The 15,668-nt window shown below is 36.0% G+C and overlaps 1 protein-coding gene across 2 annotated transcripts in view; it reads left to right on the top strand.

The window, feature by feature from the left end:
• The window catches only part of AKAP6 (A-kinase anchoring protein 6), a gene marked incomplete at both ends in the record, with an annotated part of 226,240 nt that overhangs the window by 24,930 nt on the left and 185,642 nt on the right, over nt 1–15,668 (top strand). For both annotated transcript variants that reach the window (XM_082318955.1, XM_082318954.1), the window contains one exon: nt 13,742–13,993. In XM_082318955.1, the coding sequence (XP_082175081.1) occupies nt 13,742–13,993 (252 nt within the window). The remainder of the gene's footprint in view (nt 1–13,741; nt 13,994–15,668) is intronic.

Below are 15,668 nucleotides of genomic sequence, written 5' to 3'. Positions count from 1 at the left end.
GTGGTTTCATTCTTTTTTTTTTATTTTTTTTTTCCCCAATCCTTTTGTCTCTCTTTATGTTTCATTTGTTGTCACATCTGTAGTGATATTTTCTTTTGCATTCCATCTGAGTTGATACTTTCTTGTGCAATTAGGTTTTACATTTACTGTATATGTGATTGCCTTGAATGAATTAGAGATAAACTTAGCTGGTATAGTATTTGCCTTTCCCATATCTACTGCCTGTACTGATAAGCAAAGAAACTTTCTCAGAAGTTAATGTTTTTGCCGGTTTACTTTGTTTTTGCAGTATGCTTACCTCAGAGACAAAATCAGAAAGTGTGGAGTGAAGTTCAGTTTTGATTATTACCTGAATTTTATTTTAGGTCTGCAAAACAGAGATTTCATACTGTGTTTTCTATAAATTCAAGTTCAAAATACCTTCAGGAGAGACTTTTGAATTATTTTGATGCTCCTAATCCCATTTGAAATTGTAAAATGAATATAAACAGTAATGGTAGATTTTAGAAATTCTTCACACTGTGAGTTTCAAAAGAAGGTATGGCTAATGTTTTGGGAACGGGTCATTACAATGGGCAATTTTGTCATCCTTCATGCTCATGCTTCAATCCCAGAGTGAAAGACTGCCCTATTCATTATGATCAATGAATTCCCCCAGCCCTTTATTAAGAGAGCTAAACAGTCGGCATGGGTTTTAGGATGGCTTCTTGCTGGAAGTTAATTTACAGTAATGGGTAAGAGGAGTCATAATGTTCTACTTAACATATTAGCATTTGGTTAATGTATTTTTGGAGGGCAGGATATTGAATTATAGGCAGTGCTAGAATTTTAAGAGAATGGATGTAGAGGGGATAGATATCTTAGGTTTGACAGACTTGCTGTTATCAATACTATTTCAAGAATTTTGCAGCTGGCCAAGTTTCCTATTGGCTCAGTGTGTCTCAGTTTCTCACAAAACTCTTGATGAAGTGCTGAAAAAGTCTCTGTGAAAAGACCTCAATATTTAAGAGTGTAATAAAAAGATTATTTAAAAATACCACTACTTCTTCCATTTTACTCAGATTTGCAGTTATTATGCCAGGATCGGCTGATATCCTACTGTGGCTTGTCAAGAAAGAGTAAACAGTTGCAGTTTTTGCTTTTTCTACAGCTTAATGGTTTTCCTGTTTTGGTAGATCACCTGTATAAAAATATATTGTACAGTTGAAATGCGTTGAAAATATAAAAGGTACAGAATCCCCTAAGAATGTAGGCTTTTGGGGTGTACGAGGGGGTGCTTCTTGTTATCAGTTCCAGACCAGAAATCATGGTTTTGCAGCCAGGGCTGCTGCAAGTGTTTTTCTTTCCAGGATTGTCATACAGTAACGCTGTCTTTAGCCTACCAGAGTTAGTCAGTCTGTCCTTGTTCATGGCCATTTTATATTACCTGTGCATAAGGTGGAGACTTAGTCCAGCTACCTCTGCTAGGCAGAGTGAGTCAGACTTTGGCAGGGATATTAGCTCAAGTGTGTGTGACACCATGAGAGTACAGTTACTGTATTTCCAGGGTTGCATGCAGTCCAGCAGCAGTATGGCCACTTTATCACAGAGGAAAGCCTGTGAGCAAAGCTAGGTCTCTGCAGACCCAGCTCAGTTGTTCCAAGAAGAATATGGAAATATGAACACTTGCAATTTGCCGTGTTTCTTACCTTTCCTTCTTCCCTGTCTGTACTTCAGGCTTCCACAATTCTGGGATCATGTGCCATTTCTTGTGAATCTTATTATCTGAGGAAAATGAAAGATTTGACTTTGTGCAAATGCAGGATTCAATTGATGATGACTATTTTTGCAGGAAATAAAAATATTTACAAGTGAATACAATACAAAAATATTGCATTTGAAGTTTGAAGTCACTTAGGTTCATTAACTTCCACACAGACAAGTTCAGGTATTGAATTTCAAAGCATTAGTTTACAAGCCCAGGCATGGCAACAGCCTTTCTTTTTCTCATTGCACCTGCACAATGGTAAGAGTTACACTCATCACTGAAAACTACAGTCTAGACAAAGATAATTTATAACTTATCTCTATATGGCTAGAAAATAAAATGGCATATAAAGAAATGCAAGGTTGTTGATAGATAAAACTGTTCTTTTCTCTGTCAGCGTAAGAAACAATTTATCTCAACCAAAAACACAGATCATGCTGCCTGGCTTTCTTAAAGATGTGAATGACACTGACTATTAAGTGCTTTATAAATCAAGGATCTTATTCCAGTTAGTAACATGTAATAAATATATTTGCCTATATATACATATGTGTGTATATATAAATGAATAAATATTTAAATTAGCACTGCTCATTTCCTGCTTCTTTCAAGGTACTTCAGTCCTACTGTGTAGTGCATGAGTACTTTCTCAAGCAGCATCAACATCTTAACTGCCATTAAGCTTGTCGGTGGTTCTCCAGAAAGTTCTCTTGTAAAGCTAAAACCGGCACTATTAGGAGAATTATCCTGCTCAGCACAAGCTGACTGCTCAGAATTGTCATGTTGGAATATGCTATGTATGAATATGCTGTTGGAATATGCTCTACAATCTCATAACATTTCTAAATTCCAATTACAATGTATTTAAGTAGTTCTATCTATAATATTATGTCTAATTTTAAAATTGAATATTTAGTTCTAAATACAGTATTAAAATACTAACGACTGGCACTCTCAATCTTATAAGCAGCCAGGACAAGCATCTATTATTAATGACACTGAATTTTATTTTCCTTAGAGCCAATTTAGTTGGAAATAAGTGCTTCATTGTGTCTATTGGATATGGCAATTTTTACTAGATTATGTTAGAAGTACTTGTGATTAAAGTACTGCAGATATGGTATAAAATCTGAGTTTTGATCATTTGCTATTTATACGGTATACTCTTTACATCTAAATAAAAAAATCAAGGATATTATGGACATAATTTTTTAAAAAAAGAAGATACCATACCCAAACCTCTACATATATATCTGTTTTAACCAAGAGCCACCTGTGGAATGACAGTGAGATTTGGAAATACTCAGATAGTACAAACTATTAGGTATGTATATTAATTGTTTTTATGTGCAAAGTCTCATGAAAGCATTTTGACACTTGCCAAAAGCCAATTAAAGTCATTTGGATGGTTCAGTTAGCTTTGGATGTCATGCCAGTCCCATAATTCCAAGTTGCCAAATTCTCCAAAGTCTCCATTATATTCCTTCTTAAAAAAGCCTGCAAAAAACCTACTGTATTCTTCCTTCTGTGGATGTAAGTTAGGCTTTTTGTTTAGTTTTGTCTTTATTACATTCGAGGCCAAAAAACACAGGAACATTCTCTGTGACCTACATTGTACCTATCACAAACTAATTAGGAATGATTTCTAACATATTATCTGATTAGGAATCATAATATGGGGTTTGATTTGCCTGCTAGAAGAGCTCTTTCCATAAGTAAATCAAGAAATTCCATGTGCACTTTCAGAAGTGAAATTAGAATAAAAATCTTGTACATTTTAGATGTCTTTAAGAGTCAATCTTCTAACTTTTAAAAATTTTTTCTAAACTTTGCTCTTTTATTTCTTTGTTCATTTAAGACTTTAAATTTGTAAAATGGTAATTTAAGCTTTCTACTGATCTTTCAAATTGTTCTTCCTGGATATAGCAAACTTAGGTGTGTTTGTTTGTTTGTTTGCTTTTTTACCTAGCACTGATATATATTCTAACCCTGACTCTTATAAGAGAGTGAGTGATATCCAGTGTGGAACAGGCCTCCTGGTACTGGGTAGGTGGTAGCTGTTTCAGACTAGTGGAAGTGCCTCCGCATGCTTGGAGTGCTTTGTAATCGTTACTAACTTATTGGAGGGTCTACAACAGCTTTCCAGCTGACTTGAACACTTCTCATTCTGGAGAGAGAGCAGGAAGGTCACGAACAGCAAGCAAGCATGCAAGATAGACTCTAAGGCTTCTTTTCCATGTTTCTGAACCAAGCAAAAAAATCTCAGTGATCCCCATAAGGGTTCATGGATTAAATGTTAGCTTTCATTGAACAACATAAAAGGGAAAAACAGGGCTAATAAAGCAAAGTCTGCTAATAAAGAACAAGAGAGTTTGTGTCCTTGTTGCTGTCCTCAACAATGACTGATGGAAAGTAACTTCAAAAACATGTCACAGAAGCTCTTGGAGGCTTAGCGGCACTGATATCAAACAGCCACTTATCTTGAAAACTTCCTGTCGTGCTATCAATTTTCATTATAGAAAACTTGGCACAGATGGTAGTTCTTCACTTCTGACCTGTTCCAGAAAAGAAAGGAGAGCACAGTCACCATATTGAGCATTTGACATAAGAGTAAAGAGTTTCACCATCCTTCATCAAATTCTGTTATAGCCGCTAAGCTTTAGTCAGTGTGAATGAGGTTAGAATTCTTTGGCTTGAGCAAGTCAAAACATTTTGATTAAAATTTTTCTTTTGTGTTCTGCATGTCTATGCAGAAGGACTGAATTTTTCTCCTGTGTGAACTTGCAGTTCCTTTTATTTATTTATTTTGATGTCTTATATTTCAGTAGTTCATTGATGCCTAAAATACTTTGTGCTATTTATGTGGGGTTACACTTTGTTTGTTATTTGAAACTTCATAATTTCAAGAATGAGACTTCTTTTTCTCCAAGAAATTTCTTTCATCTAAACTGTTCTCTTTAAGAGCAGCTGATCTCCACCAAAGACCCTAATTAAGTCTATTGAGTTTAATAAGAACAAGAGTCTTTCTGAAGAAGCCTATAATCTGAAAAATCTTTGAAGAGAAATGCACCTACTTTCTTGTACAAACAATAAAAAGAGATTGAAAGCTCATCAGAAAACAGAGCTCAGACAATGAAGAGCCTATGGCCCTGCAGAAGGCTCAAAGAACTGTTGAAATTTTCTTGTCCCGTGTCAAGAGTAATTCCAAATCTTCTTCAAACTAAGAATGAGGAGAGAACAAGAGTGGGACGTATTCAAAGCTGAGCTGTCAGAGTAATAGCTTGGCTCCATAAAGCTTTGAAAACTCAGTTTACTAAAGGATAACCATTTTGCTGAAAAATTACTGAACTATTAGTGCCTTAGTATTGAATTATGCCAGTTATTTTATATCGTAGATCAAATGATGAAAGCCCGGATCAAATAATAGGAGTGGTTTTCTTTCTGCTTCTTCATGTAGCTGACATGATTGTTTATCACATTCAATTTTTTTGTCTTGCATGAAATGATATCAGGGGTTTCCTCATAGCCAGTTAACCACTCTCTACACTAAGGTCAAAAACTGTCTAGTCCTGGCCCCAGGCTACCAAGAACTGATTATTTTAGCTACAGCAAAGTGCATATCACCGTGACTAAAATGTCCTTCCATTTGCATCCTCAATTTTCATTTGCATGTGGTAATTTGAACTTGTTAGAAATGGCTTTAATTTCCATTTAGTATATACGGCTTGAGAATGCAAGAAAGTGCTGAGAAAAGAGAGGAAAAAAAAGGCAGCACAGGGAGTTATCTAGATGTTTGCAAAATATTTCCTGCATATTTCCATTATTGCAGAAAAAGTAGAGAGTTGTGTGAAGAGATCTATAAGGTATTTGAAGGATGTTTTAATAAGTCTTCACTCTTCCATTTCAGTAAATATGAATATATAATACATGATGAGTATGCTTAGTATACAGCTACCTCATCATTTTTTCTCATTTCTTTGTGATCTTAAATGATCAGTGCAAGATAAATATACATATATTATCATCATCATTGTCCAATGAACAGGTATTTGAAAAATGCTTATTGTTTTTCAAAACTTGCCTCTGCTACCAGTTGCTTGACTAGGTTTTCATACAGGTTTCGGGTTTTGGTATTTTTTCCTTTTTGTCAGAAGTAGCTAGAATCAAAACCTGCTACTGTATTGCACAGTTCAGTACCATCTGTCTTCTTGCATGAAAAACTGCTCTAGAGTACCTGTGCAACACTGTCTTCCAGGATGCAGTACAAAACCAGATTTCAGTGAGCACAAATATGACTTTTTCTATCAAGTTTTAAATTTTTTTACAGACTTCTTTAAAATTTAGAAAGTTAGGCCTTTATAAAAATCAATGCGCTTTAACATGCTTAAAGTAAGCTAAATGTAAAGTTGTATGGTTACTCATTGAAAAAATGTTGTACAGTGGTAACTTTAATGGGCAAAGTCTCTGAACATTGTGGGCTTGGCTGATTATGGGGTGTACAAAAATATATTTCTTATTCTGAAGGTTTCAAAGGGTTTTCAGGTCGTAACTTTAGGCACATTGCACAGTGGAACCAGTGGAAGTTCAGGAATATGAAAGCATTGTTGAGCTGCATTTGTCACATTGCTTCTCACACCAAATTAGTTGCCATATTCAGTTCGTATATGTGGTTTCTTACACAAATGAAATTCCTGCATCAGTTTTATTGATGTCAGGAACATCCCGGAAAAGGCTAGCCCAAATTTACATGATACTCTCTCAGTACAGTTCTGAGGCGCCTCACTTTACTGCCATAACTTCTCCCGTGGTTCTTCAGTTCAATCCCGTCCCAGGCTTCATGGTAGAGTGTTTTTGTGCATCAGCTGTCTGAAGCTTCCTGGGTGGACTAAATACTTCCTTGCATTTAAGAATCTGGCCTGTGGTGAATGCTGTGACCAGAAAGTCTTTTTACATTAAAGTACTGATTAAACTTAATAAGGGAAAGAAATGTTTGAAAGCAGCCTGTCTTCTCTGCAGCCATCCCCTCCTGCAGAAAAGGTACAGGCTGACCTAGGTTTGTAAGGCACTGCAGCTGGTCCTAGAAGTGAGCTGGAATAGCTTCCAGCAGCAACTGCCCTGCTTCTGGACAAAAGGATCCTTTTGCTTCTTCCCAGTATATTTGATCCTTTGGGCCCAGAAATGGCCCATATGGCAAAACAAATGCAAGTTGCTGGAATGCTGAGACAGGAGCTTCACAATTAACATTTCAGGCATTGTTACTTAACAGCCTGAAGGGCTTAGCAAGCGATATCATATCTTACTCCCTTCTTCCTTTCTTCTTACTCATTTTCCTCGCAGACTGATAGTAAACCAGTATACTTGCACAAGAAACATCCTAATAAAACACGTCCCATAAGCTACTAATAAATTATTACAGAGCAGCTCCATGTCTGTAACAATCCCAGACAAACCATTACTATTTTAGCAACTCTGTCAAAGAAGTAGTGATTTGACATCTATCTCACATTGTTTTGAAGTACGGGGATATACCAATGTAACTCACTGAATCCTGAGATAACAGAATAGAGTAGAAACATGCCTACTTAGAGTTCACGAACCTGGATATTTATTTTCAAAACTTTTTTGAGCGATGTTTGCGCAACAGAAATTGGAGCATCTTTTCTTGCAAGTGTGTCACAATGATGAGTCTCCTGTAACACCTGAAAATTTCCATTGAAGAAATCTGTTTGAAAACAGGGCTCTCTTAAAGAGAGAAAAAAAAAAAAAGGCAAAATATTTTTCTACAGGGAAAACACATCTGTCAAATTAACAGCTTTCCCATATTCCAATAAGTTTCTGAGAATTTGAGCAAAAGGTGAAATGAATATTATTTACTGGAATTTTGCAATGATGAAAATGTCACTCACTTATAATAATGAGAGTAAATTAATCAAAATAAAAGCCAAGCTGGGAAAGAGAATAATGTGCAGAAAGAGATGGCGCACCAGAAACAGTTACTATCAGTAGTACGTGTATTATTATGAGGGAAGAAGAGAGAAGCTTCCTTTGAGGACCAACGTGTTTCCAAGCTGTCAATGTCACCAGACTGCAGGGTCAGTGATCTTAGAGCCCTCCTGGTAGCTCTTTTCCTGCTGCACTTTGCATTTTTCACCCAGTAAAATGTATTCGTTTCCCCTAGCCGCTGAATGCCATAGCAATACCAGCTACAGTACTTTAGTACTTCAGCTCACTTTCTGACAAACTTGTGACTTGCAGTGAGTCTAGAGCTTTCCATGGCAGTTGATTTTGCTCAGTCAAACTCTGGATTTTTCATGTATGGTCATTTTCTTTGACTTAATCGTTTACTTAAAAACAGCTGCAAAAAAAACGTGAGTAGCATTTGCTCTTAAGGTTTCACCAATAAGCCAAAATAGAAGAGAACAATTTTATCCTTATTATAACACTGGAGGTACATGCAGGCAGAGATGAAAAACTATTTCTCTTTGACAATTAGGGTGCATTTTAAAGAAAAAAATACTTTTCTGAAAGCTGCAAAGGTTAATTTGGTAAAAAGGTAAATTATTTGTTTAGCAATAAAAAAAGCTTTCTTTTGTGCTCTTTGTCTATATACAAGCATAAAAGGGCAGTGCAGAGAGTGAGTTTAATTCATAATTTTCAAGTACATTTAAAAAAAATGCATCTGAAAATTCTTTGTCAGATATTCTAGGCTTTTTTCTGAAGAGAATTTATACATTCTGATTGGAATATTTGTCTTATGAGGAATTAAAATGCACTTAAAAGGAAAGACCAAATAGATGTTTTCTTAAATCTTAATTTTGTTTTGCATGTACAGTAGTCGTAAGACTCAAAGGCAATCTGTTTTTACTACTGAAGTTATACTGCAAGATCAAAGAACAGAAGTCTGCAGTATAGCTTCTCTGTCACTGATATTAACTTTAAAGCAACATACTGCAACCTTTCATCTTTTTGTATTTTCATGTACATTTTAACAGAATTTCTTGAAGAGCAGAGAAAAAATATGTTTTAAAGTCAACATCAAAGGTTAGTTTTCATTGACTTTTGAGGGTTTGTTTATGCACTTTTTCTTTGTCTACTGCAGTGTTTGCAGTTCAGGCTATTTTAGTTGATGTGGAGGGCTATGAGCAGGCTGATGGATTCAGCAGCTGCAAATTACAGGGTCAGCTGTCTGGAAGACTGAGTGAAGTGGGCAGTTGGCAGCCAAATGGGTACAAGCCCTGTAGCCTAAGCTACAGTCAGTGCTACAGGATAGCCCATGAGAGGATGACAAAATCTTTTTCTTAACACCGCTATGAAACTGCTAAATAAAAATGCCTAGTGGATGTTTGAGATCAACGATTACAAAAAGTTGTTTTGGAAATGGTGCTTACTAAAAATCGGGCTATAACAGCTTCTGACGTGAAACTACATTCTGATAAAATGGGGAAGGATTTCTATGCTTGTATTTGTAGGCTATATATTATTGCATTGACCTGGAACTATGCATATTTAGAAATAGATGCCAATAGATAAATGCTATTTTCTTATTACTTAGAAGTACATGCTTTATTTTATCTACCTGCCACTTCTGGTAAGAGCAACTGGCACTCATGATGGCATTTAGGTACTATCTTGTGATAATGCTGTTCTTTCTTTATAAATATAAAGCGTAAAAATGGCACATGACATAGTTCTGCTGTTTTTGCTCTATCTAATGCTAAATCACCTACAAGGAGTTAGGAAGAATGAGGACAACGAGGCCATGTGGTACCAGGTCTTGATATTCAGCCTCAGCAAAATCGGGAACTTACATAACATGATATTTTTGTGCTGTATTTGAACTGTATTAATTATTACAGAAAATCATTAAATTCACAGCTGTGCTAGATATAATTATTTAATTTTGCTGAATTATATGTAAATCTAGACATCAGGTACAGTAGTAAGAAAATGTTGTACTAGATAATACCAGCTGGTTTTGACATTATATGTTTCCTCTCAATATGCTGTTTTGTGCCAGGCAAGTGTAAAAAAAAGATGTAAGTAAATAGGCTGCAGCTTTATTAATGCTTTTTCTGCCAAGGATTGATCAGCATTAACTTATATGACAAAACTGATCATTTCTTTGTAATCATGTTCTCTTGAAAAAGGGTTGGCATTAGCCTTTACACAGCTATTCTTCTGTCCCTTGTGCAGCCTTCACCTCCCTATCATCATATGATAGTTAAAAAACAAGGAAAGGGGATATCAATAGAGGCCTAAATTCTTTTTTCCAAACTTTATGTAAGATGGACTTCCCCCAAACCCAGGTCTAATCCATTTTATTCAGGAACCTGGCCCGTGGTGAAATGAAATCTGGTTCTTTTGACAATGGCTGCAGACTCAGATGAAATGTAAGTCACCCACCCAAACAATGTTATGTGATGCAGGAATGTCAACTTACGGCTCCCAAGATTTTTTTCAAGAAATACCCTATAGGCTGATATATGACTGTGTGCCATACGTGCAGAGTCTGGTGTATCGGGCACTGCTGATCAGCTACTAGCTATCACACAAGCGGTTAGTGCATGTTCAGTAAGATTGTTGCATTGGCACTCCTGCTCTTTTTTAAGCACACAGTGAACCCAGCCTACTCTTCTCTGTCTTCAGACTTAGACTGTATGTGTAGGTGGACTGCACAGCATATACGTAATATTGAACTGGACATATTGAACTTGTGCGTGCACTGTAGACATTTGTCCAGGACTTCTGGACATTGAATAGCTGGAACTATTAATAGGGGAGTTAAATCACTTTAAATCTATGCCTGGCCCTGTTGCAAATTAAATCAGACTTCCTGAATGTTTCAATCAGATTTTCATCTGATAGGAAGACAAGAAAAAAACCCCCAACATCCCAAAGGTCACATCATGCGAACATATTTATCAGCAAAGGAAAAAATCCTTTCTATTCTCCCATGAAAGTAAAGACAAGACTACAGCGAATGCTATACTAATTTCAGGCCAGAAGGGAGAGGGAGCTGATGATAAAGTCCAAAAATGGAGCTCAGAGTCTACATATTATGAAAAGGTATGCAGGGACTTGATTTCCTTCCTGGCTCATTCAGCCACTCAGAAAATAGCTTCGTGTCTTTTGGCTGCCCACTCTTTCTAAAACCTAAATCCTTTAAGAGCTGGTACTTCGTTTGTCTCTGACTGAGGTGGTAGTCTTATATGTTAAGGTCGGAGTATGTGACCTTTACTTGGATATGGATGAGGTCAGCCTTAGGTTCTTTCCATATTACTGAAACTGTCAAGAGTGGTTAATTATCTTGTTAGTAAATAAAGCATTTGGCTGCTGCTATGCTTGCAGTAGTCTGTAAGTACTTCAGACTCTGCTTTTTGAGGAAAATGAGCAACTTATAACAAGCCATGTAAAAATTAACAGCATCAGTCCTTGAATATGTGCTTCTTCCAAACCTCTAGTGGTGCTGGGATTTGCATTTCTGTGTTGTTGTGGAAAGTTTGTCTACTTCAGAAATTTGAGATGCTTTGGTAGCTAATGTAACAGTAGCTCAAGAGAAAGCTTGTCTGAAGTATGGGTCTGAACTCTTGATTTAGAGTATTGTCTAGATTAATTGGCCAACATTTTCAGTACATTATTTAACAATTGCCGGGAGACACTTGCTCATTGTTAATACTTTCTTCTTACAACTTCGTGTTTCCAACCTTTCTGAGACTTCTTATGGCAGTTGAATTCAGCATGTAGCTGTGTGTGTGTGAAGCTGGAAAATAATGAAAACTTGTTTTGCAGGTTGGCACAAACTTAAGCTTATTCACGTGAATAGTCTAACTAAAGATATTTAAGTATTTTTGTATAGATTGAGTCTAATTTAGAAAGTTACAGTTACTGGGCAACAACCTATTTTTTAATCCCTGAAATTAAAATTAAACTGCTTTGTGGCCAAGAGGAAAAAGTCATGAAGAACACTGGAGAAGTGAATGCAAATTGTCAAACTAATTCACTAAAAATATTCTTTAAAACATTTGCAACAACAGAGAAATACCACTGTGCTTTTCAGTCAAGTTTCAGTTGCATAAATGACTAATAATAACCTTTTCCAAAGCTTGGGAAAGATTTTTCTGAGAGTTTTAGCTTTGTCTGTGTGTCTGTAGAATTAGATTAGCACACTAATCTGGTAATTAGAGTGTCCATTTGCTCACCTGGAAGTGTGTGGATATTTGAAGCCCTGAGCACTTGCAGCCCTATGTGTTGCCAGGCGAGGCTGTGTGTTTTGTACTTGCAAATATAGATGCTGGTTGTCACAACAAGGGGACTGAGGATAGAGGGGAAGAGATACTGCCTCTCTCTCAAGGCAGCCCCAAAACTCTGCTCATTGAAACTCCAATGTTTTGTGCTCATCTCTGGCATTTCTGAGAGCTACTCCTGCAGGGGACTTGATTTAGCTGTCAGTGCTTTATTAAAATGAGTAACTACTGATACTGATAGTACTCAACCATAATAGTTTCTCAAGGGCTAATATTGTTCTATCTGTTGTACTAAAATTATTTAATTATTTAAGGATTTGATTTTCATTTAATTTGTTACATACATACAATTACATATTCAATAATTTGGCTTTACTTTCAGACTGAAGATGTCAAATCTGAACTGATAAAAATTACTGTGCTGTATTATTAATTTAGAATGAACCAGCTTTACTGAATTTTTTGTTATTCTGCTGCTGTACAAAACCACAAGAGTATCATCAGAGACATAAGGTTTCATTGTAATTGTCTGATAGAATTTTTTCAATAGCAAATTTGAAGTGTATCAGAATTATGTTGTTTTTTCTAATTTTTATTGATGTTATGCATGTACTACCCTTTACCTAAAAAGGACATTTCTGAAGGTTTGAATTAATATGATTTCTTTATGTTTTTTTTAAAAGAAATAAGTCTTGGATTTAAAATATGCTATTAACTCACCTTTAAATACGTGTCACGGATGTAGGAAAAAAACTTTCTAGGATCCAGTGTTAAATTTTTTTCAGTATTCTAATCACATTTCCTTACTTGTTTATAACATGCTTTTTACACATAGTTTTCAAACAGATTTGTTATCAAGCAATGTTTTTCATTCAGTAGTATATGCCTAAATATTCTTTAGTCTTGTAACTTACCTTTCACAAAGATAATTAAGACTAGATTGTAAAGATGTTACACTTTATGCAGCACAGATTAGAAATCTGGAACATTAATTGTTAAATTTGGAGAATACCATCCCATCAAAACCTTAGTTTTATAACCTGGTAACTTACATTTTCTTTTCTGCTTTCTCAACACAACTGTTCACAGCTTCTCTGCTTTCCCTCTTTCTCCTTCTCCACCCAACATCTTCTGTTCAATTTTGAGTCCAGAACAAGACTATGCAAAAGTTAGCGCCCTCTCATCACAGCAGTCAGCAATGGATCTCAGAAACAGCTTATCCACATTAAGTCTATGCCAGACTTTGGCCCTACTTGGCTATAAAGGCTAGATTAAAAGGTAAATTCTGTCCAAAAGAATTTTCTTAGTGATGGCACAGATCAGATTCTTTGCATTTTAACTGGGGGTGGGGGGAAGAGGCACAGAGGAAGACTGCTTGTGGCAATCTTATCACTTTCATTCCTATTGCCATCTTCTAGGATGTCCCTTTACAGTGTTAGTTTTCTGTTTCTGATTCATGTGATCTTTTTGTGCCATCCTTCTTTATTGCATGCTGTCTCTGCAGCTCTTACTGAGCAGTCCTGCCAAACAGGACAGCTGCTGGTTCAGTTGCTGTAGCATTGCCATAAATAAAAAAATAAAAAAATAAAAAAAAAAAAAAAGAAGAGAGAACCCTGGATGTATTAATTACATTATCTTTCCTCTCTGAAATAATCTATTCTGTGTTTAATAAAAAGTACATGAAAAGTAGAGCTGATCCATAAAAGGACCATGCCTGTAGCTAAATATCTATTTTATTTTTCCATTACAGGATATTTGTGAAGATATATCTGATCATGTTGAACAAATTCATGCTCTACTAGAGACTGAGTTTTCCCTGAAGCTTCTGTCTTACTCTGTCAATGTGATAGTCGATATCCATACAGTACAACTACTCTGGCACCAGCTACGTGTTTCTGTTCTGGTTCTGAGAGAGCGTATTCTCCAGGGACTACAAGACGCCAATGGAAACTACACCAGGCAGACTGATATTCTGCAAGCATTTTCCGAAGAGACTAAGGAGGTATAGTAACTAAATTCAACTTTGAGAATTTCATCTGTATTTGAAGTAGCTCATCTCTGTTGCACATTTAAAATTGCTAGGATGATAATTTTAAGGATGGCTTACTTGTCTTCTAGATATTTTGCTAATTTTGTGTTTTAAATATCTTCAGCTGATATCTGTTCTCGTTGAACCAAATTAAAGCAAATTAAGGTCAGCTTTCAGAATTGTCATGCTAGTGGTGAGCAATATTTTCTCCTGATTGAAATATTTTTCATAAAGGATCGAGAACACTTACAGAGGTGCATCTGGTCCAAAGCTCTTGGTCTGGTCGCTCGTGCATTTAAGGTTCATATCCAATTCATAGCTCAATTTTTATGTGCAATGAATTCTTTAATGAAAAGCTTAGACATTTCCCTTCTTGTATACACAAACCCGAAGCTTACACAATGTTTTCCAACACTTTCCAGACTAGGTCAATATTGCTTTAAAGCAGAGAGCATGGACTTTATTTTGTTTGAGTGGCAATTCTACCACATGCTTCTAAACAGTCACACATTTTGTCTGAGAAACAGTGACGCATGAATCATACATTTTTTACTCTAACGGGGTGTCAAATTCACACACATGTAAATGCTTTGTAAATCTGGATTCATTTGACTAAAATACCTTTTCCTTTGAATTTATCGTTACTAAATTAGCTTAGTTAGAAGGACACTACTGGCCCAATTTTTGAAACTGAAAGAAGATGCATATTTTTAATAGTTAGGGTAATTAATGGTTAATAAGAGATACCTTAACATGTAGAGGATTCTTCATTTGCTCAAAGTCCTAAGATTAGGATAAAATCCTTTTGTTAGGATTAGATACACTTACAGAAAGAGGCCCCTAGATCAGTGCAGTGAGATTCTGCGACCTGTGAAGAATTCAGAAGTCCCCTAAACATGTCCTGAATTTCAGATCACTCAAGTTTAAAGAGAATGTGCATATTTCTCTGCTCCCTGTTGGGTTTTATATTTGTCTTTGGCACAACAGAGTGGGTAGTCCTGAAATCAATACTCAGATATGCCCAGGCCCACCTTCCACACCCCTCTTCCTGATGTATACGTACCTGGTGCTTCAGATTCAGTTTCTGCTTTGCTGTTGCTGGTAAACCTCTGGCCAGTCTGAAGGAAATCCACATTTGTCTGAATATCCAGAGTCGTGAATTAGGGTGAAGTCACTATTTTATGACATGAGCGTGCTGATTTCAAGACATAAGACACTAAGAAACAGGAAATGTCCCATCTGGATCTGATTACAACTGCTGTAAAAAACATCCCTCCAATACAAGGGAGGACTGACTGGGGAAGGATAGATTATTTTTCAGGGGGGAAAAAACATGTTGCCAGATAGGCTTATATGGTAATAAAAAAGACAAAATATCCTGACACAAACCTTTTTTTCCACCCCAACTAAAACATAAATAATATTTGATGAAAATTAATGGTTAGCAATAGCAGGGACACAATATTAATATTAAGTTTCTGCTCTGTTGCTTGAATAGGTTCCCAGAAATTGCTCTACAGTTTTTAACCTTAGAGTATTTATTCAAGCTTTTCATCGGGTATAATGGCAGTGGCTTTATTGATGAAAATAAATAAATAAATAAAATGTAGTGTAGAGGCAATTGTATCTACTCTTATCTACCTTTTTT

Source organism: Platalea leucorodia (assembly GCF_965183815.1).
Source record: "Platalea leucorodia genome assembly, chromosome: 7".
Classification (NCBI taxonomy): domain Eukaryota; kingdom Metazoa; phylum Chordata; class Aves; order Pelecaniformes; family Threskiornithidae; genus Platalea; species Platalea leucorodia.
The sequence above is the reverse complement of the archived record's forward strand: the minus strand, read 5'-3'. Positions and strand labels throughout refer to the sequence as shown.